Genomic DNA, 25,713 nt, shown 5'->3' on the forward strand with positions numbered 1-25,713 from the left:
AAAAATGCATTGTAGTATGTATTTTTTTCCGTCTTTTTTTATTTATTTATCGGCAGTTTAATGGCCTATCCATAGAAAGACCCATTAGAATTAGTCCCCATTGGACAAGATGCCGAGTGATCAAAATTTTATTATGATTTGGCAAGTCTCACCACAGGTTATTATGAGTGTTCTACTTATATTTCTACAAGTAGGCAGATAAAAAAAAAAAAAAAAGGATTTCTACAAGTAGGTTGGTGTCTTTTTTTTTTTGATCCGCAAAAACGCCCAAATGGCAGTAGGTTGGTGTCTATTAAAGTACAAGGATAAATGAGTATATGTTACCATAGAAATTGAGATTGCCCGCAAAAAATATGTTGGAGCCAATAAATGAAAAAAAAAAAGGCAAAGAAACTGGAATTGGAACGTTGGTGCCGGCCTAAGTCATGTCTAGTCAATGTTAGATGGGTAGTCCTATGGTGCACACCCCTTATTAGGGGGTGTACCATACGCACCATGATTTTAAACTCTTGGATTTAAAAGTGAATAATCTGGATCACTCATTTATTAAATCAATTAATAAAATAAAAAAATGGCTTAGCAGGTAATAGGTTATTCTCTCTTTCTTGACTCTCTCTCCCTCTCCCTCATTTGTAAAATACTGTAAATTATATAACATAACCATAATTATTATGACAACACAAAAAATTGGCATTTTCTTACCACAATGTGTCGTACCAAAAGAACATTTAGAATTGTGCATTCAATATACTTGATATAAAATCAATTTCTCTGTTGTAACTGAATGTACGGTTAACTTGAAACTACGACACCATAATGACGATCAAAACTATTGATTTCGTTACACTTGTTGATTAAATAATCCACGTAATTTTTTGGCTTGATAGGGTTTAGAAAGCCCTTTCATCGGCACCAGAATTCAATAGTAAAAGGATTTTTTTTGTCTAATTAAGGGTGTAATGATAAGCGATCAACTTCATTCTTGTATCTGGATATATTAAACTTTTTTTATTACGCAATTGTCGATATATATCTAATTTTGGTGACAATGCTGAATATTGTATGACTTGATATTCTAACAGTTATGATCGATCATTCTAAAAATATATTTGCTAACGACGTTTAGTTATGGTATGGTATTTTGCCGATGATAACTATCGTTAACTGAATATTCTGATTGAATTTTTTTATACAACACGTTGAGGGTATGAAAACGTTAATTTATGGTGTGGTCATAACAAATTTGGTTATATTACTGAATTTATGGTTTGGTATGTTGTTGATTATAACTATCATTAACTGAACATTCCAATTGATTTTTTTTTCATGCAACACGTTATAGGTATGAAAACGTCAATTTATGGCATTGTCATAACACATTTGGTTATATTACTGAATTTGTGGTATGGTATTTTGCTAATTATAACTATCGTTAATTGAACATTTTGATTGAATTTTTTTATACGACACATTGTGGGTATGAAAACGTCAATTTATGGTGTTGTCATAACAAATTTGGTTATATTATTGAATTTGTGGTTTGGTATTTTGCTAATTATAACTATCGTTAACTGAACATTCCGATTAATTTTTTTTATATGACACATTTGTGGGCACGCGCCCCGGAAATTTTGCTTTGTGAAATTGGGTGCGGCCTTTTTTGTTTGGAAGAGCGCGGCGAAACGCTTCGATTCAGAGTCGCCACTCGGGTTTTAGAGGTGAAAGCACCCAAGGAACCGAACTCGAAAACGTTTGCCACGTTTGTTTGATTTTTGAAAAAGGCTTGTAGACTGGTCCGTCGTCACCTTCGATATCTGAGGTTCGGGAGCCAGGTTACGAGAGGGGAAGGGTTTTATGGCACCCCTCTCGCCCAATCCGGAGATCGGTCTCTACTCGGGCATTTTGTAAAACATTTGCACTTTTCTCTCATTTGATCATCTTTTTTAGCCAGTTAGGGCGGGGGAGCAGTTAATGGGGATTAAAACGGTAACAAGTTGCAATTTATGTGACAAAAATGCTTTATGGGTGATTTGCTTGCAATAATACACATAGATTGAGAACAAGCACCGAGAGCAGTTTGAGTAAGGTGGAGTATGCTGCTCTGAAGGGATGTGAGCAGGTATCGCACTAGTATGCACCGGCCAAGCCACTGCATACTAACGCAACCCGCGCACGCCACCTCACCGCTGGCGTACTCCACTTACCATGAACTCACAGTCTTTGTTTGCAACCCTCTGGGCTCTGGAAAGGGACCAGCGCACACCCAGGACATACCACGCAGTTTAATAGAACAGAATATATACAGTTACAGACATACGAAATGGCTTCAAGCCACGAAAGGCAGCAGAATACCCCAAAAACAGTGTGGGGACAGGAATAGGCCAAGACCAAGCAAAGATGCAAGAGCCAATCACTGGACCTTGGGAGGAACTGTCGTACGCCAGTCATAGACAACCGTGCGCCAGTTCGACCTTAATCCAGTGCTTGGCTTTACATCATCTGGGTTCTGGAACATGACCAGAAGGATCCCAGAGGCCTTCTAGAACAGATATGAACAAGTGTTGAATGCTACAACTAAACAGTTCTAAATACAGAAAGCAGTAAACTAGTTTTTTTAGCATACAATAAGGTGATGAATAGACAGGGAATAAAACATAAAACAAAAATCTGGATCCCATTTCACAACTGGAATACGCCAATTCCGGAGGGCTCGGAACTGGAGTACGCTAGTTATTAACTGGAGTACGCCAGTTCCAGACTGGAGTACTCCAGTTCCAAACAGATTCCAGATAGATCAAATTTAAAACTGTACGTACTGCCACGGACCGGCGTACGCGGGCTTATGACCGGCGCACGCCGATTCTAGTCAGAAACGACCTTTTTTTGTTTTTGAGACCTTGGCAGCTTTAGGGCCAGGACTGGTATTGATTACCAGCCTTGACCCTGCCAGCCCCCTCAGGGATTAGAACAGGAAAACAGTTAAAAAGTGTATACCTTTGGTTTTTGAGCTTGAGGGTGTGTTTTGAGCTTGAGCTTGAGGTTTGAGGAATGGATGATGAGTGTTTGGGTGTGGATGATGTATGAAAGGGGCTGCTTGCTTACTCTTTCAAGTGGTGGAAGAAGAGAAAGCAAGAAACCAAATGAGAGAGATAGAGAAAAAGACTTGGGAACTCTCTTTTTTTTTTGGTAACCCCTTGCAAGGATGAAGAGAGGGGGAATATATAGAAGGAAAAGGGGAGAGAGGGGCTAAGGCCAGTCAAAGGGACTGGTGCCTTAGCCCTTAAGGTTTGCTTCTCATTGGATGAGAGGAAAAGGTGATGGGATGGGGGTGTAAGAAATGTCCCCCGGCGGAGAATGCTTTTTTTAATGGATTGGAAGGTTTCCAAGTGCTGTAGACCCCTACCCATGGCTTCTGCATGCTTAAAAACACAAGTTTGACCGGAAGTTTGACTGGCGTACTCCAGTTCTTGCTTGGTCAACGGTCAAAGTTGACCGATGACTGACACGTGGCAGAGGACCGGCGCACGCCAGTTGATTACCGGCGTATGCAAGTTGGGTTTTGTTGAGGCCTTTTGGTTCTGGTTTAGAGAGTTTTGAAAGAGATCTGAAAGGGTTTTGGAATGCTCAAAGCTCAAACATACTAACATTTCCTGGGTGTTCTTGATCCGTTTCATCATCGGGGAATCAAATGCCGTAAGTAAACTAATTTGGAAAGTCCAAAATAGGGTGTCTACAGTAGCCCCCCTTTGACGGCACTTGGAGCACCATTGTCTTGGTACAAGTAACGTCAAAGGTTTTCTAGACACCCCATTCATGGCTATCCAGAACAGAACAGGCTAGTAAAGCAGACACGAATACTTAAAGAACCTGATTGATGGATTGAACTGAACGGGCAGGCTGTCGCCGATTGAATTGGTGGACAGGACAGACCTCCGTGTTGTTGATTGAATGGACAAGAAGACCGTCGCTTGTTTGATTTTTGAAAACGAACGGGCGAACCGTCGTTGAGTTAAAATTGGACGGGCGAACCGTCGTTTGATTTGAACTGGTGGACAGGACAGACCGCCGCGTTGTTGATTGAATGGACTGGCCGCCATTTGGGGAATAACTAGCTGCAGATGATTCATCACTACTTGGGGACCAAACCTTTTCGGCACACAAAGAACCCCAACAATCACGGGTAGGTCGCGTCAGGGAGGTTAAATTCCATCTGTTGGGAATCAGAGCCAATCTCCTTATCAAGGACCATCCGAGACAGAGCAATAAGACTGTTGGAAGATGTGTTAATGGTTGGATCACTGTAGACCAGGACAGAATGATGCTGCAAATGGATTGGACAGGACAGGCTGTCGTTGACTTTGGATAAGACTGGCTATCGTTGAATTAGAAAGGACGAGCCGTCGCTGCTTGGAAATTGGACAGGCGAACTGTCGTTGATTTGAAGTTGGACGGGCGAACCGTTGTTGATTTGAAATTGGACGGGCGAACCGTCGTTGATTTGAAATTGGACGGGGAAACCGTCGTTGATTTGATAAGGGACGGGCAAACCGTCGTTGATTTTGAAAATGGACGAAGGAACCGTCGTTGATTTGAAATTGGATGGGCGAACCGTCGTTGATTGGAACATGGACGGGTGGACTGTCGTTGATTGGAACTTGGACGGGCAAACCGTCGTTGAGGGAATCAAGCTATCCTTGGCACACATAATTCCAACAATCACGGGTAGGTCGCGTCAGGGAGGTTAAATTCCATCTGTTGGGAATCAGAGCCAATCTCCTTATCAAGGACCATCCGAGACAGAGCAATAGGACTGCTGAAAAATGTGCTCTAAGCTGGACTGAGGTAGAGGTAGTCATTCAGAATGGACGGACCATCGTTGAACATGGACGGTGGGTCATCGCTGAAGGACGACTCGGGAACCATCGTTGATCTGAGACGGTGGGTCATCGCTGAAGGACGACTCGTTGAACCATCGTTGATTTGAGATGGTGGGTCATCGCTGAAGGACGACTCATTGAACCATCGTTGATTTGAGACGGTGGGTCATCACTGAGAGACGACTCGTTGAACCATCGTTGATTTGAGACGGTGGATCATCACTGAGGGACGACTCGTTGAACCATCGTTGATTTGAGACGGTGGGTCATCACTGAGGGATGATTCGTTGAACCATCGTTGATTTGAGACGGTGGGTCATCACTGAAGGACGACTCGTTGAACCATCGTTGATTTGAGACGGTGGGTCATTACTGAAGGATGACTCGTTGAACCATCGTTGATTTGAGACGGTGGGTCATCGTTGAAGGACGACTCGTTGAACCATCGTTGATTTGAGACGGTGGGTCATCGTTGACGACGACTCGGGAACCATCGTTGATTTGAGAGATTGAAAAGGACGATATTCTGATCGTTGCTGATTTGATTGAGAAGGATGATATGGCTGATCGTCGTTGATTTGATTGAGAAGGACGACATGGCTGATCGTCGTTGATTTGATTGAGAAGGACGACATGGCTGATCGTAGTTGATTTGATTGAGAAGGACGACATGGCTGATCGTAGTTGATTTGATTGAGAAGGACGACATGGCCGGTCGTTGTTGATTTGATTTAAAAAGGACGACATGACTGATCGTCGTTGATTTGATTGAGAAGGGCGACATGGCTGATCGTCGTTGATTTGATTGAGAAGGACGACATGGCTTGATTTGAAAAGGATTCAAAGGATGACATGACTGATCGTCGTTGATTTGATTGAGAAGGACGACATGGCTGATCGTCGTTGATTTGATTGAAAAGAACGATACGGTTGATCATCGTTGATTTGATTTGAGAAGGACGATATGGTTGATCGTCGTTGATGGATTGAAAAGGACGATATGGTTGATCGTCGTTGATTTGATTGAAAAGGACGATATGGTTGATCGTCATTGATGGATTGAAAAGGACGATATAGCTGATCGTCGTTGATTGAATTGATTTGAAGGACGGGTAGACCGTGGTTGATTTGATTTGAGAAGGACGACACGGCTGATCGTCGTTGATTTGATTTGAGAAGGACGATATAGCTGATCGTCGTTGATTGAATTGATTTGAAGGACGGGTAGACCGTCGTTGATTTGATTGAAAGGACGACCTGACTGATCATCGTTGATTTGATTTGAGAAGGACGATATGGCTGATCGTCGTTGATTGAATTGATTTGAAGGACGGGTAGACCGGCGGTTATTGATTGAAAGGACGACATGGCTAATCGTCGTTGATTGAATTGATTTGAAGGGCGGGTAGACCGTCGTTGATGGATTGAAACGGACGACATGGCTGATCGTCGTTGATTGAATTGATTTGAAGGACGGGTAGACCGTCGTTGATGGATTGAAACGGACGACATGGCTGATCGTCGTTGATTTGATTGAAAAGGACGATATGGTTGATCGTCATTGATGGATTGAAAAGGACGATATAGCTGATCGTCGTTGATTGAATTGATTTGAAGGACGGGTAGACCGTGGTTGATTTGATTTGAGAAGGACGACACGGCTGATCGTCGTTGATTTGATTTGAGAAGGACGATATAGCTGATCGTCGTTGATTGAATTGATTTGAAGGACGGGTAGACCGTCGTTGATTTGATTGAAAGGACGACCTGACTGATCATCGTTGATTTGATTTGAGAAGGACGATATGGCTGATCGTCGTTGATTGAATTGATTTGAAGGACGGGTAGACCGGCGGTTATTGATTGAAAGGACGACATGGCTAATCGTCGTTGATTGAATTGATTTGAAGGGCGGGTAGACCATCGTTGATGGATTGAAACGGACGACATGGCTGATCGTCGTTGATTGAATTGATTTGAAGGACGGGTAGACCGTCGTTGATGGATTGAAACGGACGACATGGCTGATCGTCGTTGATTTGATTGAAAAGGACGATATGGTTGATCGTCATTGATGGATTGAAAAGGACGATATAGCTGATCGTCGTTGATTGAATTGATTTGAAGGACGGGTAGACCGTGGTTGATTTGATTTGAGAAGGACGACACGGCTGATCGTCGTTGATTTGATTTGAGAAGGACGATATAGCTGATCGTCGTTGATTGAATTGATTTGAAGGACGGGTAGACCGTCGTTGATTTGATTGAAAGGACGACCTGACTGATCATCGTTGATTTGATTTGAGAAGGACGATATGGCTGATCGTCGTTGATTGAATTGATTTGAAGGACGGGTAGACCGGCGGTTATTGATTGAAAGGACGACATGGCTAATCGTCGTTGATTGAATTGATTTGAAGGGCGGGTAGACCGTCGTTGATGGATTGAAACGGACGACATGGCTGATCGTCGTTGATTGAATTGATTTGAAGGACGGGTAGACCGTCGTTGATGGATTGAAACGGACGACATGGCTGATCGTCGTTGATTTGATTGAAAAGGACGATATGGTTGATCGTCATTGATGGATTGAAAAGGACGATATAGCTGATCGTCGTTGATTGAATTGATTTGAAGGACGGGTAGACCGTGGTTGATTTGATTTGAGAAGGACGACACGGCTGATCGTCGTTGATTTGATTTGAGAAGGACGATATAGCTGATCGTCGTTGATTGAATTGATTTGAAGGACGGGTAGACCGTCGTTGATTTGATTGAAAGGACGACCTGACTGATCATCGTTGATTTGATTTGAGAAGGACGATATGGCTGATCGTCGTTGATTGAATTGATTTGAAGGACGGGTAGACCGGCGGTTATTGATTGAAAGGACGACATGGCTAATCGTCGTTGATTGAATTGATTTGAAAGGCGGGTAGACCGTCGTTGATGGATTGAAACGGACGACATGGCTGATCGTCGTTGATTGAATTGATTTGAAGGACGGGTAGACCGTCGTTGATGGATTGAAACGGACGACATGGCTGATCGTTGTTGATTGAATTGATTTGAAGGACGACATGGCTGATCGTCGTTGATTGATTGAAACGGGTAGCACAAGCAATTGTTACTTTGAATTGTATTCTGATTGCCAAAGTGTGCTCTAGGTGTTAGTGGAGTGGGACAGTGAGGCTGTGTGCTTGACTTTTGCCATGGAGAAATCGATAGGGAGAACAACATGTGGCACCCCCCTTACAATTGCACTTTCCAAAGCAGCGGCTCAAGCTCCAGTTGCAGCAGTGACTAGATCCCAGGTATGAACCCCCAAAATCCTGATTACTTGCTGCTTTCGATATTGGACAGGCATGTTTTGGCACTTGATTGGCTTTTCCTGTTTTCAATAGTTGATATACAGTATGCAATGATATGTACTAAATTGACTGCATAAATTGAAAATGCAAGGGCAGACTAGGGCGGCTTCTAGAGGATGATGGCCTAGGATGGCCACATAAACAAGAGTTTCACAAAGCGATACTGTCACCTTAGCCACAACTCAGAGATACGAGAGCAATAGATAACTAGCGACTGGAGGTGTACAGTTGAAAGAAAGGCCCATAGAAAGGGTGGCTTGCGCCAAAGAGTTTTCAGAGGTTCAGAGAGAGTAGTCTGAGAGATTAAAAGAGAGTGAGAGAGAAAGAGAGCGCGCCAGCGAAAGCCTCCTCAGAAGAGGCGGATGGGAGAGGCGCCCCAGGTACTTCAAAGAGATCAAGAGTGACGACAACGACGAGAACGTGGCTGAGCTCTACCACTGAGGACTACCACTGAGCCTCTTTACTTTACTGTCTTTTGCTTCTGAGATGTGCTCCTAGATAGATAGACGTTGAGCAGGCCAGCATGCCTCAGTTGACATTCAGGAGCGGCATCGGGTCGGTGTGCTCTTTTTCTTCGATGTTTGGGCAGATGAGCCCCATAAATAAGCTTTGCTTGGCCTTGAGCCAACATGCCCTCATTGCTCACAAGATTCCACTGCTTGCGGACTATAGATGGTAAGGTAGCAATGTAAATAGCATTTCCCAATTTATTTGACTCTCTTTTGAGAATGTCTAAAAGAATGCATAAACAAATCGCTAATATCTAATTTTGCATTGACAGCGAACTGAATCGACAAACAGACACATATATGTACAGACTCGCCTAGCTCAAATGAGAAAGGAAGAAGAGCCCCGAATATATCACGGACTCCTAGACATATGGAAAATAAAGAAATTTTGGGCATTAATGTGCCAAAATTCTCAATATCCCTTAGACAGGTGAAACTGACACTTGCATAAAGTCCAATAAATGTACATTGACCTGTACAAATTGGTAAAACTAGGAAAAGCATCCCGACATGACAATGGATTGAAGAACTAGAAAAATGTCACACGGATGGACAAAAGACGCAAATGATGACTCATATAGGCCCGGACTGAAACCGACACCCCTGTGCAGCCACATTAGGACCATATGACTTGCACAGCATGACAAGACTTGGTAAAAGCCCCTTGAACGAGATTCGAGGTGCTTTGAATTTGAAATGTACTCCCGAGGGTCTAAAAATCTTTGTTAGGCGTGGTGGCTGCCTACTGCTGTCTGATGCAGGGATTGAAGAAGCGCGCGCAGGCTTGAGACCAACGCGCATCACTTTTGTACGAGTGCGTGTGAGCCTCAAACTAGCGCGCGAAATTGCAAAGCTGCTGCTACCGCTTAAAATAAACGTTTGCTGAACTTAGAATAAACTGTGAGCCGTTAGGCCTCATAAGCATTTCGTTCTGTTTTTTATGCTTCAAAATATTTTAAGGCTTTTGCTCAGCTTTAAAATTGAAATAGCAGTTTGCATTAAACTTGAAAGACGAATGGCTTCCCCCTTCTGATTCTCCAATGAATCAATGGACTTCAGCCTACCAGTCAGCACTTCAGCTTGTCTTGTTCTCAACCTTTCTTGACCCTTGATGTGCACCAAAACGTCAACCTTGGATCCAATTGATAAAGTATGACCGAGCCTCGAAGAGGGACTGCCTACGTATCCCTTTCTGGGAATCAGGTCAAAACGTAGTTCAGGCAAAGGTTCACTCGTGTGTTCTACCTCTCCTTTTATGCTCTAACTTTTGCCTAGTACCGCCCTTTCAGGTTTTCGGTCTAGCGAGCTTTCGACTTTTTGCCAACTTTTGCCTAGACCGCCTTCATAGGTTTTCGGTCTAGCAGGCTGCTCTAACTTTTGCTTGGAACTGCCCACCCTTGTGGTTTTCAGTCCAACGAGCTTCTCTCAGGAAAAAGCAACACTTGTGTTGATCCATGTTGACCGAGGTATTGATGTGCTGCTGTCGAGGTCGATGATCTTTGATTGTAGCCCCAGATAGAACGACTTTGATAGTGAAAGGGTCCTGACTGCTATAATTGGAAATGCCTCGCTCCAGGCCACTTTTGCACCCTTTTAATGTGCACTTGATGGAACGCTGCTGTTACTGTTTTGCGTATGGTACGAGGCCTGGAGCCTTCTGAGCTGCTGCTTTCTGGCTTGGCATCCGGTAGCCGGGAATTTGATATTTCTTTATCCCATGATCAACGCCAGGCATGTCTTTGTGAGACCATGCCAAGGTATTGTTGAATTCTTTGAACAAGTCTGAACGGGCACAATACTCTTATGGGGATAGCGTTGAACCAATTTGAACCATCCGGGGGTCTGCCCCATCTTTCAAGTTTATTTGAAATTACTTCTTCTTTTTAGAGGCTAAGCATGCCTTTCGTCTTCCCTTTCGGCGAGGGAACACATTTCCTTGGGGATGATCCCATCGAAATCTATCCCTTCGTCATCGGGGTCGACACGGTTTATTCAAAAGCCAGCAAAGTACTTAAAAGCAGGATAATGCATATCATAAGAACCCTCGGGGTTGCCAAGTACAGCAAAAAGACTCAAATTGAGAATAGAAGCTACGACATGGAGGGCCAAGAGGCACGAGCTCCGACTCAGAGCTAGACTTAGACGACTTGACAGACACTGCGTCAGACTCAGACTCGAAAGGGTCAATGCAAAAGAGACGCGATTTGAAAATGCAACTTTTATAGTTACCCTTGACTTCCTCGCAAAGAGGTGGGAGCTAGAGGACAACAGGCTCAAGCAACAGCACTTCGGCTTCTTCAGCTTCTTCGTCCAAACCCACTTGAGAGAACTCCTTGAACAACAGCCCCAAATTCTCATGATTGAAGGATCCAAGCCAGTCCGTTTTCTCCTTTGATTGATTAAGCTTCCTCTTGAGTTCCTCCTTTGTAGACTGCTCATCACTGTCAACCCAGGTATCGGCGGTAAGGACCTCGATTGCACCTATGGCCATCAGGTTAACCTCCGGTTCGGATGGGAGAGACAAAATTGGCTTGGTTTGATTTTCTGGGATAATGAAAAGGGTTGGGTTGAATGTGGTGGAGCTAGGTTTGATTTGAGTGGAGCTTGAGTTGATTTGAGTAGAGTTGATGGATATCTGGCTAACACATGGGTTGGAACGGTGTTGGAGCATGAAGTTGGATATGACGTTGGGCTTTGATGGGAGTGGAGCTTGAATGGTGCCACTATCAATGAGATTTTGAATTTCATGTCGAAGGCGGAAGCAAGCATCGGTGAGATGGCCTGGCATTTGATGGAAAGCACAATAGGCGTTTGGATTGTAGGATGCCGGGAATGTTCGAGGCGAAGGAGTTGGAAGGAGTGGCTTGAGGAAGCCAGCTTCGAGGAGCTTCTCATAAACCGAGGACAAAGGCGTGGAGAAACGGGAGAAGGTCCTTGGTGGGTTTCGGCGATTGGATTGGGGGTTCAAGGTGGAGCCTTTGCTTGCTTTGTAGTTGCACAACATTGCACCATCAACAGGGTGCACTCTTTTACCTTTGGGATTGATTTCTTTGTCGCACATATCCTCCCTTTCGGTGTTGGCTTTGAACAAGGATTCAACATTCTCCTCCGGGTGAGTCCTGGCTTCATGAAACTCAACCAGGTCTTTGAACACGTCTTTCGAGCATAGCTTGGTTCCAATCGCAGGAGTGTGGCGGGCCTGAACAGGTTCTTTGACTAGCCCCAGATCTGTCTTTGAAATGACAGAGGTAAAAAGGTCAACCAGTCCCTGGACCATAGCCATTTGTTTGTCCATTTTCTGGTTCATTTCTTGAACAACCCTCTTTAGCTCAGCCAGCTCTGTTTGTGCTGCCATTTTGGATTGATGATTGAGGAGGGTAATATGGCTTTGGAAGTGACGGTGAAATAGCCTTGGCAGATGCTCCTAAGTAGGTTTGGCTCTTTCCTTCGGTGAAACAGCCTAGAGCTTTTACAGCAAAGTAAATAAGAACTCAGTGGTGTTCCTGCAGCAAGCTTTTGAAAGAATTTTGAAGGAATGCAATGCGCATGTCATCGTCGTCGGTGTCCTCCTAGACTCTAAAACTAGGGGGAGTCTGCTTCATGATACTCGGACAGTTGCCATGGAATCCTCGGATTTTCTTTTCGACGGTGTATCCTTGATTGAATCGACTGTCACTAAGAGATGCCAAAACAGCCTAAGTCTTTGACTTTTCCCTTCTCGAAGTTTCAAAGTTTGATTTTGAAACAACTCGGTGTAGATGGCATGATACGGTAACCGAAATGGCGTAAGCAGCACTGTGCCGGAGCCTGGTGTAAGTGATTAGCACTTTTAACCCGAGCGGTGTAAGCATCATGCCATTCTCTCCGCTGCTCCTAGTTTTTGGTTTGAAACCTCGATGGGGTTTTAGACAAGGACTTAGAAAGTATCGATTTCCCGAAGTCTCATTGATTAAGGACTTGAAAATTTTGGTAACGTGCAACATCGAGATGCACGACTCGTCATCGGTCCAAGGCAACGCCGAACGGGCGCAAGACAGACTCGACAAAAGATATCCTAAAAGCCGCCCTAGCATGCTCCTACGCAAAAACGGCCATGAATGTATGTACAAGCATGCGATAGGGAAAACGGTAACACATAAACAGGATATGGGGTTAGAAACAAGTAATCCTACCCTGCGGGTTCCTGTCTTATGTTGAAAGGTTCTAGTGCTTTGTAAACGCTGTAGAGGCCGGTTTTGGCTTAAAGGGGTTCCTCTGACTAGAGCCGCGATATACTTCCCATTGCAACGCGTAGAGCAAAGCAAATGGTCGAATGGTAGTACGACTCATCATCGTCCAAGGTTGTTGGGCGTTCGAGGACCCCGGGCTCCAGTAAACTGTGCCGGTTACCCAAAACACCTCAACGGGGCTGACCAACCATCGATACGAACGGAGAATGCCGAAGAATGATTCAATGAGAGAGAAATGCAACGCTTTTGAAAACAAATGCTTTTTGAAGCTTTGGCTCACTTTTGTTAATTGATATTTGGAGAAAACTACACAAGAGAACAATAGTAAAAGCCCCAGTTCGGATTGGTCGGATGCTGAGATCCTGTTACGTTACCATTCCGTTCTTCAGCAGCGCGAAGCGTGCTGTTTTGACAAGCTTTTGAGAATTGTTCAATTATGTATTAATCGCCAAATATCAATCAACGCAATGGTCCCCAGCAGAGTCGCCACTGTGGGCACGCGCCCCGGAAATTTTGCTTTGTGAAATTGGGTGCGGCCCTTTTTGTTTGGAAGAGCGCGGCGAAACGCTTCGATTCAGAGTCGCCACTCGGGTTTTAGCGGTGAAAGCACCCAAGGAACCGAACTCGAAAACGTTTGCCACGTTTGTTTGATTTTTGAAAAAGGCTTGTAGACTGGTCCGTCGTCACCTTCGATATCTGAGGTTCGGGAGCCAGGTTACGAGAGGGGAAGGGTTTTATGGCACCCCTCTCGCCCAATCCGGAGATCGGTCTCTACTCGGGCATTTTGTAAAACATTTGCACTTTTCTCTCATTTGATCATCTTTTTTAGCCAGTTAGGGCGGTGGAGCAGTTAATGGGGATTAAAACGGTAACAAGTTGCAATTTATGTGACAAAAATGCTTTATGGGTGATTTGCTTGCAATAATACACATAGATTGAGAACAAGCACCGAGAGCAGTTTGAGTAAAGTGGAGTATGCTGCTCTGAAGGGATGTGAGCAGGTATCGCACTAGTATGCACCGGCCAAGCCACTGCATACTAACGCAACCTGCGCACGCCACCTCACCGCTGGCGTACTCCACTTACCATGAACTCACAGTCTTTGTTTGCAACCCTCTGGGCTCTGGAAAGGGACCAGCGCACACCCAGGACATACCACGCAGTTTAATAGAACAGAATATATACAGTTACAGACATACGAAATGGCTTCAAGCCACGAAAGGCAGCAGAATACCCCAAAAACAGTGTGGGGACAGGAATAGGCCAAGACCAAGCAAAGATGCAAGAGCCAATCACTGGACCTTGGGAGGAACTGTCGTACGCCAGTCATAGACAACCGTGCGCCAGTTCGACCTTAATCCAGTGCTTGGCTTTACATCATCTGGGTTCTGGAACATGACCAGAAGGATCCCAGAGGCCTTCTAGAACAGATATGAACAAGTGTTGAATGCTACAACTAAACAGTTCTAAATACAGAAAGTAGTAAACTAGTTTTTTTAGCATACAATAAGGTGATGAATAGACAGGGAATAAAACATAAAACAAAAATCTGGATCCCATTTCACAACTGGAATACGCCAATTCCGGAGGGCTCGGAACTGGAGTACGCTAGTTATTAACTGGAGTACGCCAGTTCCAGACTGGAGTACTCCAGTTCCAAACAGATTCCAGATAGATCAAATTTAAAACTGTACGTACTGCCACGGACCGGCGTACGCGGGCTTATGACCGGCGCACGCCGATTCTAGTCAGAAGCGACCTTTTTTTATTTTTGAGACCTTGGCAGCTTTAGGGCCAGGACTGGTATTGATTACCAGCCTTGACCCTGCCAGCCCCCTCAGGGATTAGAACAGGAAAACAGTTAAAAAGTGTATACCTTTGGTTTTTGAGCTTGAGGGTGTGTTTTGAGCTTGAGCTTGAGGTTTGAGGAATGGATGATGAGTGTTTGGGTGTGGATGATGTATGAAAGGGGCTGCTTGCTTACTCTTTCAAGTGGTGGAAGAAGAGAAAGCAAGAAACCAAATGAGAGAGATAGAGAAAAAGACTTGGGAACTCTCTTTTTTTTTTGGTAACCCCTTGCAAGGATGAAGAGAGGGGGAATATATAGAAGGAAAAGGGGAGAGAGGGGCTAAGGCCAGTCAAAGGGACTGGTGCCTTAGCCCTTAAGGTTTGCTTCTCATTGGATGAGAGGAAAAGGTGATGGGATGGGGGTGTAAGAAATGTCCCCCGGCGGAGAATGCTTTTTTTAATGGATTGGAAGGTTTCCAAGTGCTGTAGACCCCTACCCATGGCTTCTGCATGCTTAAAAACACAAGTTTGACCGGAAGTTTGACTGGCGTACTCCAGTTCTTGCTTGGTCAACGGTCAAAGTTGACCGATGACTGACACGTGGCAGAGGACCGGCGCACGCCAGTTGATTACCGGCGTATGCAAGTTGGGTTTTGTTGAGGCCTTTTGGTTCTGGTTTAGAGAGTTTTGAAAGAGATCTGAAAGGGTTTTGGAATGCTCAAAGCTCAAACATACTAACATTTCCTGGGTGTTCTTGATCCGTTTCATCATCGGGGAATCAAATGCCGTAAGTAAACTAATTTGGAAAGTCCAAAATAGGGTGTCTACAACATTGTGTTATGAAAACGTCAATTTATGGTGTTGTCATAACAAATTTGGTTATATTACTGAATTTGTGGTATTTTGGTCTTGTTACGGAATATTTTAATCAATTTTCTTTGCTATAACAGTTGTGGACATGAAAATGCCAAATTATTGTATTGTCATAACAATTATAGTTTGTTATATAATTTGTAGTATTTAAATATGTTTTCTTTTGATACGACACGTTGTGGTAAGAAAATGACAATTTTAAGTGTTGTCATAACAAATTTGGTTATTTTACTAAATTTTTGGTATTTTACACACGTATTTTTGTTTGGGTATAATAATTGTTGATTCTGATATGACATATTTTGATTTTGTTACGGAATATCATACGTGTAAAAGAATTTTTGGTACGATTCATTGTGGTAAGATAATGCCAATTTATGGTGTTGTCATAACATTTGTGGGTAGCATTATTTAATTTGTGATATTGTACACATATATTTGGTTGGAGTACAAGTATTATGATTTCTGGTACGAATAATTATGGTTACATAATAACAATATTTTTTAACTATGGATAATCTGCTAATGACTTGTTCAATAGGTAAATTTTAAAGTAGAAGTCGTAACTAGCATAAAAAATATGCATTAGAAAACCAAAAATCGTCATAATGAAAATCATAAATTGTCATGATTTAGACATACGGTATACCCTGTGTACCATAGCTTTGTCCATGTTAGATTGTTACTTGTTTAGACAAGGGATGCGAATTTGCATCCACAACAAATGAACTTTGTCCTCAGTAAAACCATTTCTAGGAAAACAAAAAAGAACCAACAATGACCAGTTGTTTGAACTTTGAAGAAACTAAATTCCTGTCAAGAAGCAGAGCAAAGGATCGCACTCATAATGACTTGTCAAATTACACCAAGGACAATGATAGAAAGTGCTTTAAGACCTCCCCAGACGGCCTCAATGTGAGTCTGAAGTGTTCTTGCTTTAATACCAGAGGTGGTGGTGAAAAAAATCTCTTCAGTCGTTTGGTTTGAAAAATAAGCTAAGAGAAAATAGGAAATCAAGTGTTGAACATAGTGAAATTTTCTCTATATTTTTCTCACACTTTTCATTGTTGCCACAAATGCAATCACTAAGAGAGTACAATTACAAAGAAGGGAGATGATCAAAAAACAAACCCAAAAATATTTGCACAAATTTGAGTAGAATACAATGGAGCCCTTCCCTTTTATAACCATAAGACTAAGGGAGGCATCTAGAACATGGAAAATGACATCAGCTGCACCTAGCACATGCCCATCCCATGTCTTCCGCTTTGAGACCTAAATATGATCAAAAAACAAACCCAAAAATATTTGCACAGGTCTGAGTAGAATACAACGGAACCTTTCCCTTTTATAACCATAAGGGAGGCATCTAGAATATGGAAAGTAACATCACCTGAACCTAGCACATGCCCATCCCATGTCTTCCACTTTGAGACTTGAATATATTTTAGAGTACAATCATCATATCTTATAAGTTAGACTATATTATGAGATTCCTTGACAATTTTTTACATGATGGGAATCTCTGTCATGTAAGCAAATAAACTATTCTTCCTGAGTGAAAGCAAAACAACAATTGTTCTTGCCACTTCTATTTTACTCATTCACTTCACATTTATTGCACGCAACACTCCAAAATAATTGGCACGCGATCTTCAATCTAAATAGTATTGATAATCATCAAAGTCGTATAGGTGGAGCAATACACTTATTTTCTCCTCCCTTTCACAAGAAAGTGAAGAAATTAGGGACAAAATGAACTGCATACAAAATAACAGAAAGTTTCAAATGAGAACCTCTTAAAATGCGAATCCCCCCTTTTCCGATCGAATTTTAATGATCCGAGTCACTCAATGTGTTTAAAACGTAATTTTAAGGGTACCCGCTAAAAATCGGCAAAAAAAAGAGAGACCGGGTTAGGCTTGATTTGAGCAATTTTTTATTGAACTGTTTTATTAAAAACTATTCGGATGATGCCCTTCCCGGTCATTTTTTTGCTGATATCACGCAAGTACCCTTAAAATTACGTTCTGATCACATTGAGCGGCTCGGATCATCAAAATTCGATCGGAAAATGAGAGAAATGGAGAGATCTGCGTTTTAACTAAAATGAGGCCGCCCTCATTTGAAACGGACTGCATAAAATAATACTCCCTCCGTCCCTTTATTACAGTCCAGTATTCCATTTTGGGCTGTCCCTTAATAAGTGTCCATTTTGTAAAGTTAATGGGTAAAAGTTGGTGAATTGTCTATTTTATCCCTAAAAATAGATTCTATTTTGAAAAGTTAGTGAATAAAAGTGTAATGATGATGGGTAAGTAGAAAAAGTGGAGGAAAAAGTTGATGTGAAAGGTATAATGATGATGTCTTTTTAATAAGTTGGAGTTACGAAGCAGGACATTTAAAAAGGGACGGAGGGAGTAGTACGTATTTACCTAAGGGAAACCCTGGGGGTGTCAGTGATATTTACCCAAAAGATAAAGGAGATAAAATAGAAATGTAATCCGAAAATAGAAATGTAATCCACACTTTTCCCCCTCTCAGTTTTCAACTTGGGGATGGTCCGAATGGAAGGAGCAAGAAGGAAAAATTTTAACGAGGAAAATTAGAGAGAAAGTCAAGAAGAAATTGGATAGAAAATTGAACTCGTTTCTTTTCTTTCTCTACAAACCAAACAATGAAATGAAATTTTATAAAATTTCCTCTTCTTCTCCATTTCTCTTTTATTTTCCCTTTACAAGCATCTCCTGTTAAGTTTTATATTTCTATTTTAGAGACCAAATTAATCTCCATATTTAGGGTGAACTTTGTAATTTATTTTTTTAATTTTTTTAATTTTTTAAACTTTATGAGAGAATTTTGAAGGGACATATCGTTTTTTTAAAAATTTGGTTTAAAATTTTTATTTTTAATAACCCAAAAATATATTTGAAAACCAAAAACTAAAAAAGACTACAGATCCTTCAAGATTTCCCTATAATAAAAGTTGAAGATATTAAGGAATAAATTACAAAATTAGAAAGTCTCCTTAATAGTTAATACTATAAAGATTTGCTACCGAGTACCTTCCAAGTTCCAACCGCGTTTCGGACGGGGGAAGGGGGGCTCTGCTGTGCCTGGTGGCACAGTAACCCCTGTGCACACCCCAAAACGTACAGTTTTCGACGAATTTTTTTTTTAGGCTTCCTATTTGCAATCCTATAGAGTAGAAACGTGATTATAAAAGTTTTAGAGATAAAATTTAATTATGTCTTTTTAGAATAATATGATCAGAATAATAAGATCTTCACACTGGTTCTAACGGATTGAAAATTGGAGCAGATAATTTTTTAACTGTATTTTTAATATATAAACCATCTTAAAAAATTAAGTGCTCCAATTTTTAATCCGTTTGAATATGTGCGAAGATCTTATTATTCTAAACATATTATTCTAAAAAAACATTATTAACTTTTGTCTGTAAGACATAATTATTCTAAAGAGACATAATTAAATTTTATCTCTAAAACTTTTATAATCACGTTTCTACTCTATAGAATTGTAGATAAGGTTGGCTAAACATTTTTTCCTCCAAAACGGTACCATTTTTGGGTGTGGATAGGGGTTCAGTTCAGGTCAAGTTTTTTAGTGGTCCAGTTTTGGGCCGTTGTGGGCCCCTCCTGTGCCTACAATAATGATCGGAATCGTTCATTTTGTAGAGCTCGTCGAATATATCATCCATGCTAAAAATTAGCTTGATTGAACATTAGTAGGTATATGGATGAAACAGATTTGTACAAAAAAAAGCGATGACAAAAATTAAGTTGAAATTAATAATTGCCCATTTTTTTCATGTACAAATCTGTTTTGTTCATGTACCTCTTAATGTTTGATCAAGCTATTTTTTGGCGTGGGTGACATATTCAACGAACTCTACAAAATGAACGATCCCGATCATTGTCGTAGGCCCGGGAGAGGCCCATAACGGTCCAAACCTAGACCAGACTGGACCACTAAAAAATTGGACCTAAACTGAACCCGTGGGTAGGGGTACTGGCCCAGGAGGCACAACAGAGCCCCCCGTCCGTTTCGGTACACGCCTATTCGAATTTCTCTTTCTTCTTTCCGGGCAAAGCACTTTTACGCGTCAAAATCGTGTACTTTGTGTGTGTGTGTGTGTGTGTGTGTGTGGGTAATTAACAATAAAACCCAGGGAAAACCGAGAAAACAAAAGCCGGAAAGAAAGAGATCGAATTTCCAGATGGGTTTAGTGGGTGTTCTCAAGTTTGCATTCAAATGCTTCGACTTGCTTGCTTGGTACTCCAATCCAATTCACTTGTTTTCTACTAATCAGCTTCAAACAAAACCCTGTCTAGAAAGCAAAAGGAAAACGCTTTAATAGTTTCCCTATTATACTCTTAGTTTGGTTTTCTACTCGAAATTTCGTGTTGGATACTTGATGATCCTTGTCAATCAAGCATCTTTACCTACTTATTCTGTTCTGTTTAGTTTCAAGCTCTTATTATTTACATTTGGCGTAATTTATGTCCATTTTGAATATTCTCTGACGTATTATTCTATTTTATTACTTGCAGGCCTCTCTTTGGTCTGGGCTGTCCTCTGTAATCTCTCTCTCTCTCTCTCTCTCTCTCTCAAGATATATACTATGTTCGTATGTATTGCATTAATTTATTCAGTGATATATAAAAGTGTAAAATGTTCAGACTTTTTACAGTTTACGAAATAGAGTCTGGTAAACTTGATATACTGTGCTAATGTAGAGATATTCTTTTGGACAGGTATGCCTCGATTTGGGCAATCGAGAATAATTCCTACTCGGAGATGCGAACTGTGGTGGCATATTGGATTCTTTTCTCTCTGGTTTCTCTCTTTGAGCTTGCTTTTGTGAAACTTATTGACTGGTAATTAAGTCTGCTGTATACCCTAGGGATTTTGCTTAATATTGTTATTCCATTGTTTATGTGCTCAAAAAGGCAGGGGCGGCTCAAGAATTTTCATCCAGGACAAAAATATAATGTGTAATGACGGGAAAGTTTTTCAAAAACTAAACTCTAACTTGGAAAGATATATTATAATCATAAGGAATTTGTACATACAAATTCGATTGTTTTATAAAAGGATACTCCGTCATACAACCCTTAGTATTGTACAATATGCCACGACAAGTCTTCAATGTTAAAAAGAGATGAATTATACTATTCAACTACCCCAATTTAATTTTGGACTTTTATTTATTTTAACTCCACACGAGTGATCCATACTAAAGGAAATTTACTTTATATGTATAAAAGAATATTTTCCCTTGCATTTTTTGTATCGAGGGGTTCAAGCCCCTAAACCCATGGTAAAGCCGCCCCTACAAAAAGGGACAAAAGCTGGGCTATGCCCAAGGATTATTTAGCATCCATGTCGAACATCAAAATGAGGTCCATTTAATTGTGTACGAAAATAATTCTTTTGACGGGTGCTAGGTAATTGGTTAAGTAGTCTAATGGTTTAGCGGCTTGCTAGGAATGCACCATATGTTTTGTGTCCTCTGTCAAAACGGTATCACCAAGTTTCAGCTCCGATACAAAGCTATGTGTCCCCAAAATTCCAAGTGACTAATGGGGAAATTTAGATGTTTGTATTCTAACTAAAAAAGGAACACTTATAGGCCAAAACTTGTATTACAACATGCATGTTTGGCGAGATATGAATCTCCTTGACTTTTTCCCCATATAAATTAATACGGAATCACTGAGTATCCTACGACATAAAACGGTGAGGAATTCAGGTGAAATATATCGTTTCTGCCTCAAATGCTGTATTTTCACCTATCCTCCCAAAACTTAGCATCCTCTTTTGGGTAGATTTAGCACCAAGAAGATGAGAAATTCAGAGTACAACAGGTGGATAACTACAGCTGCATGTCAATGCTTTTTAGGAATTGTTCAATTTGATACAGGGTTTTCACTTTTCATTAAGAGCATAGATTGTGCTTTATTCATTTCCTCATTTTTGCACACCAGGCTTCCAGTCTGGCCTTACATCAAGCTACTGGCCATGTGCTTGTTGGTGCTACCTGATTTTAATGGTGCTTCTTTTGTTTATGAGTGCCTGCTTCGCCCGTGCTTATTTGTGGATCCTCGAGCTGCTATCAAATACTTCATTAAACCCAAGGAGGATAAGAATCTGGATGCTGAAAGTTTTCTAGCTGCTGTAGATAGGTATGTTCAAGAGAATGGATCTGAAGCTTTGGAGAAATTCCTTGATCGGAAGGTAAGTGAGTGAGCCTGGTAGCAATAGATATAAGAAGTTGTCTAATGAGAATACATTTGACCAGATATATAAATGGCACGACATTTTGTAGCAGTGGCATCAAGTCATGGAATTTCATATTCAATGTGAGATGTAGGGTCATTACATGCAAATGTTAATATGCTTGCATCTTCTACATGCCAATCTATGCGTAAATGCACTCTTTGGTTGTGTTCATGTTAAGAATTTCAGATTGGATTAGTGGAGGAAAACGAAATGATTTCAGAAAAAAGAAGTGAAAAGGCTAAATTTACTTTTTTATTCCCCATCTTCCTTTAAAAAATCTCGTCACAAATCCATGATCCAAAGTTAGTGCAGTTGGATTTGTAATTGAAATCATTAGATATAGTTGGCTTATTGGTTTGTACATTAACAAATATGAGGGTCTTCTCAATTTTTATAGAAAATTAGTCTTAGGTCTATTATGTGAACTTCATAAGCCAACAAGTCCACCTATTAATTTTGTAAGGTCTCAAGTTTATTTTAGGGTACTCTAGGGTTTAGACACTTTCATAAGATTTTAGGGTGCACTTTTTTATTATAGGATAGGGTACCCTAGGGTAGGGTTGATTACCCTAGCGTAGGTTACCCTAGGGTTTAGGCACTTTTATAAGGTTTTAGGGTGCACTTTCCTATTATAGGGTTTTAGTAGTTTAGGCACTTTCATAGGATTTAGGATTTTAGGCACTTTCATAGGGTACCCTAGGGTTTAGGTTGTGTGAACTTGTGGCTTTACGAAACTATTAGGAGGACTTGTGGACTTATGAAATGTCTATAGTGGACCTATCACTAAATCTGCCCAATTTTTATGCACGTGGAATTTGTGCAACAGAGTCTCTCTCTCTCTCTCTCTCTCTCTCTCTCTCTCTCTCTCTCTCTCTCTCTCTCTCTAATGTTTATATACATCTCTATGACCGTAAAATAAATAACTAAATACCGTTTCCGTTTGCTTCAGTCCAAGCATACAAAGCCTGACATTGGCGTGGAAGTGATGAAGTCAATGACTTACACAGAGGAGAAGGAAACAGCTGCAGCCATCCAGGTAACTACAGTTGGATTGTATAGGTTTCTGCTGCTAATTTCAATGGGTGTCTACTGTTGGTCTGCTTAGTTTGCGGGGAAAGACACTCCCCTCCAGGAAAAGTACAGTGCTTCCTAAAATTCGAAGATGGAAAAACTTGCTGGTAGTTTTGCCATTTAAAGTCTTGTCCTGTTATATTTCATGGGGAAATGAGTTTCGTCAGTGTTAAGTAGAATAAACCATGGAGCTAGCACTGAGTAGGCTTTTTCTTTCCGATGTCTTACCCCTGTTCCAAATTTGTTATATTATGATTGAGTTTTGTTAAAGAAGTTGTAAGAACAGCTATAGTTATATTCGCGTATGTTTTCATTAATTTAATTGGTTGGTATAACGTGTAATCCATCTTTTTTCTTAGTCCAAATACGAAGAACCTAATGTCGGCAAGTTGGATGCAAGAGCAGTGGAAGTACCAGAGAAAAGTCCAGCAGCTGCAACAAAATTGGTAAGGTTTTCTATCGTTTTTCATATTGAATTTAATGCTTTCATTTAAAGAGGAACGCAATAATCCGATCATTTCTTTTACCAGTCTAAAGTGAGTGAGCCTCATGTTGATAAGGGGAATGTCAATGCGGGGGAATTGAAAGATGAAAGTCCAGCAGTTGCAACAGAACAGGTAGCATCTCCATGGAATTTTTGTTACTTTGGTATCTTCGGTGCTTCTTTCTTTCATTCAACTGTCATTCTTGTATTTAACTTCTCTTTCCCATCTCCACTGCTGCTTTTTATTATATGCCCACATCTTTCTAAGCTGTTTTCGGATCATGGATGTTTTATGGAAATAAATCTTGCTTCTTTCACTCCAATATCAAGATCAGCAACCAGACAATCAGACCTCAACTCACATCTTTTGCAGGTCAATTGTGTAGAGCCAAATCTTGCTCAAAATCAGAAGAAAGCTGTTGCCACTACGGGGCAATTGAAGGGCAAAAATCCAGCAGTTGCAACAGAACAGGTAGAGCATCGCCGGTCAAGTTTTCTTTTGGACTTTGGTTTTTTAGTTGCTGCTTTTTCGCCCAGCTTCGATTCTTGTATTTATCTATTACCCATCTGGCCATCTCTACAGTTGCTTTCTACTGGTTTCTGTTATATGAACTTTCGTGACTGCATGTGGATCATGGATGTGTGATGGGATTTACCAAGGAAAGCAGAATTATAGGGAAATCTAAGAAATAAATCTAGCTTCTTCAATACACCTTATATTTAATAACACAAATCCTTGGCTTGTTTTTTCTCCCACCGGAAATTCCTCCACAGATCCTTGATCCAAACACAGCATTAGTACGTCCGCATACCTGCTGATCAAAACAAAGCCATGAGATTTGCTATGTTGTTTTCATAGGCGGCAAGATTACCAACCATGCGATCAAACCTCAACCCACCTCGTTGGCAGGTGAAGCGTGCAGTGCAAAATCTTGCTCAAAATGAGAAGAAAACAGTTGGTGCTGGGGAAATTAAAGGGGAGACAGTTGCAGCAGCTGGTGGAGAGAAAAAAACTGTGGAGATAACCGATTCAGAGAAAGTTCAGAGAGAGTGGACTTGTGCTTTATGCCAGGTGACTACCCCACGTGAGGAGGAATTGAATTCTCATCTTCAAGGGAGAAAACACACGGACAAGTGCGAAGAGCTGAAAGCAAGTAAGAAAGTGAACAAAAACCCGGGTTCCTCCTCTTCAGCAGCCGGTCCGGAGCCAAAGGAGATCCTTTTCGTTGACAGACCAAACCAATATAAAATCAAGAATCCAGAGGTTAAGGTGCAAGTGAGTCAGACTAATGAGCAATACGGAGAGAAAAAGGTTTATAACACTGGTGGTGGGATTAGGGATGGCAATTTGCACCGAACCGATGGGTACCCGAACCTTAACCGAAGTTTTTTCCCGAACCATAACCGAATTTTTTCCCGTGGATATGGGTATGGTTGAGGCCTTGGATAACCGAACGGGTATCGGTTTGGCTATGGTGTAACTATTGCCCGAACTGAAGCCCAAACCAAACCGATACCCAAACCGAACCGCAATATTAAAATTACAATACGTAAATCAGATCAGCTGCCACAACAACCCCCCCCCCCCCCCACCCCCACACAAATTGACCCACATTATCAACTCTCTTTATCCACGATCAAAGTCACAATCACTCTCAAATCTGTTCCAATTTACAACCCCTTCGGTTTTCAATCGTCAAGATCTGGTGGAAATGAGTGCGTCGATTCAATTCATTCTCCAACGGTTCAATTCATTCTCCAGCGGTTCAATTCATGCAGTTGAAGATGCCACGAACAGGTCTCATATTCCTCCATTTTGCAAACTTCACTTTCCTGATTTAATGACAACGGCAGGGCCATAAAGTTTGTGATGGCTGGTGACGGCGCCGTCGGCAAGACTTGCATGTTGATTTCCTACACCAGTAACACTTTCCCTACATTAAAGTTTCAAACTTCGATTGTTAAGATCTTTCCCTTCTGTTTTGTTTCATTTGTTAAAATCTGATGTAAGAGTGACTCTTTAGCGGTGGTTTGGCTTTTCTTCTGATAAAAAAAAATAAAAAAAATTAGATAGATAAGATTTGTTCTGTGTAGGCCCGGCCTTGATAATCTGTTTTCTGATTATTATTATTATTTTTTTGGGTTTCTAATTGATTTCGGTTACCCATTTGGTTTGGGGGTTATCTGAACCCCGTTTGGTTTGGT

At 41.3% G+C, this 25,713-nt stretch overlaps 1 protein-coding gene across 5 annotated transcripts in view; it reads left to right on the forward strand.

Annotated features, from left to right (window-relative positions):
* LOC131308069 (uncharacterized) overlaps nt 1-25,713 on the forward strand; it is a 45,930-nt gene that overhangs the window by 19,594 nt on the left and 623 nt on the right. Inside the window, exons 1-9 of one of the 5 annotated variants that reach the window (XM_058334886.1) lie at nt 19,800-19,943; nt 20,222-20,248; nt 20,426-20,548; nt 21,659-21,908; nt 22,903-22,989; nt 23,384-23,470; nt 23,555-23,641; nt 23,882-23,980; nt 24,368-25,586. In XM_058334886.1, coding sequence (XP_058190869.1) covers nt 19,888-19,943; nt 20,222-20,248; nt 20,426-20,548; nt 21,659-21,908; nt 22,903-22,989; nt 23,384-23,470; nt 23,555-23,641; nt 23,882-23,980; nt 24,368-24,946 — 1,395 coding nt within the window. In that variant the 5' untranslated portion in view covers nt 19,800-19,887 and the 3' untranslated portion in view covers nt 24,947-25,586. Of the gene's footprint in view, nt 1-19,799; nt 19,944-20,221; nt 20,299-20,425; nt 20,549-21,658; nt 21,909-22,902; nt 22,990-23,383; nt 23,471-23,554; nt 23,642-23,881; nt 23,981-24,367; nt 25,587-25,713 lie in introns of those variants that run through there. The other 4 variants (XM_058334882.1, XM_058334887.1, XM_058334885.1 and 1 more) reach the window with 4 other exon arrangements.

The sequence above is a fragment of the Rhododendron vialii genome, chromosome 11a (genome assembly GCF_030253575.1).
Source record: "Rhododendron vialii isolate Sample 1 chromosome 11a, ASM3025357v1".
In the NCBI taxonomy this organism is placed as follows: Eukaryota; Viridiplantae; Streptophyta; class Magnoliopsida; order Ericales; family Ericaceae; genus Rhododendron; species Rhododendron vialii.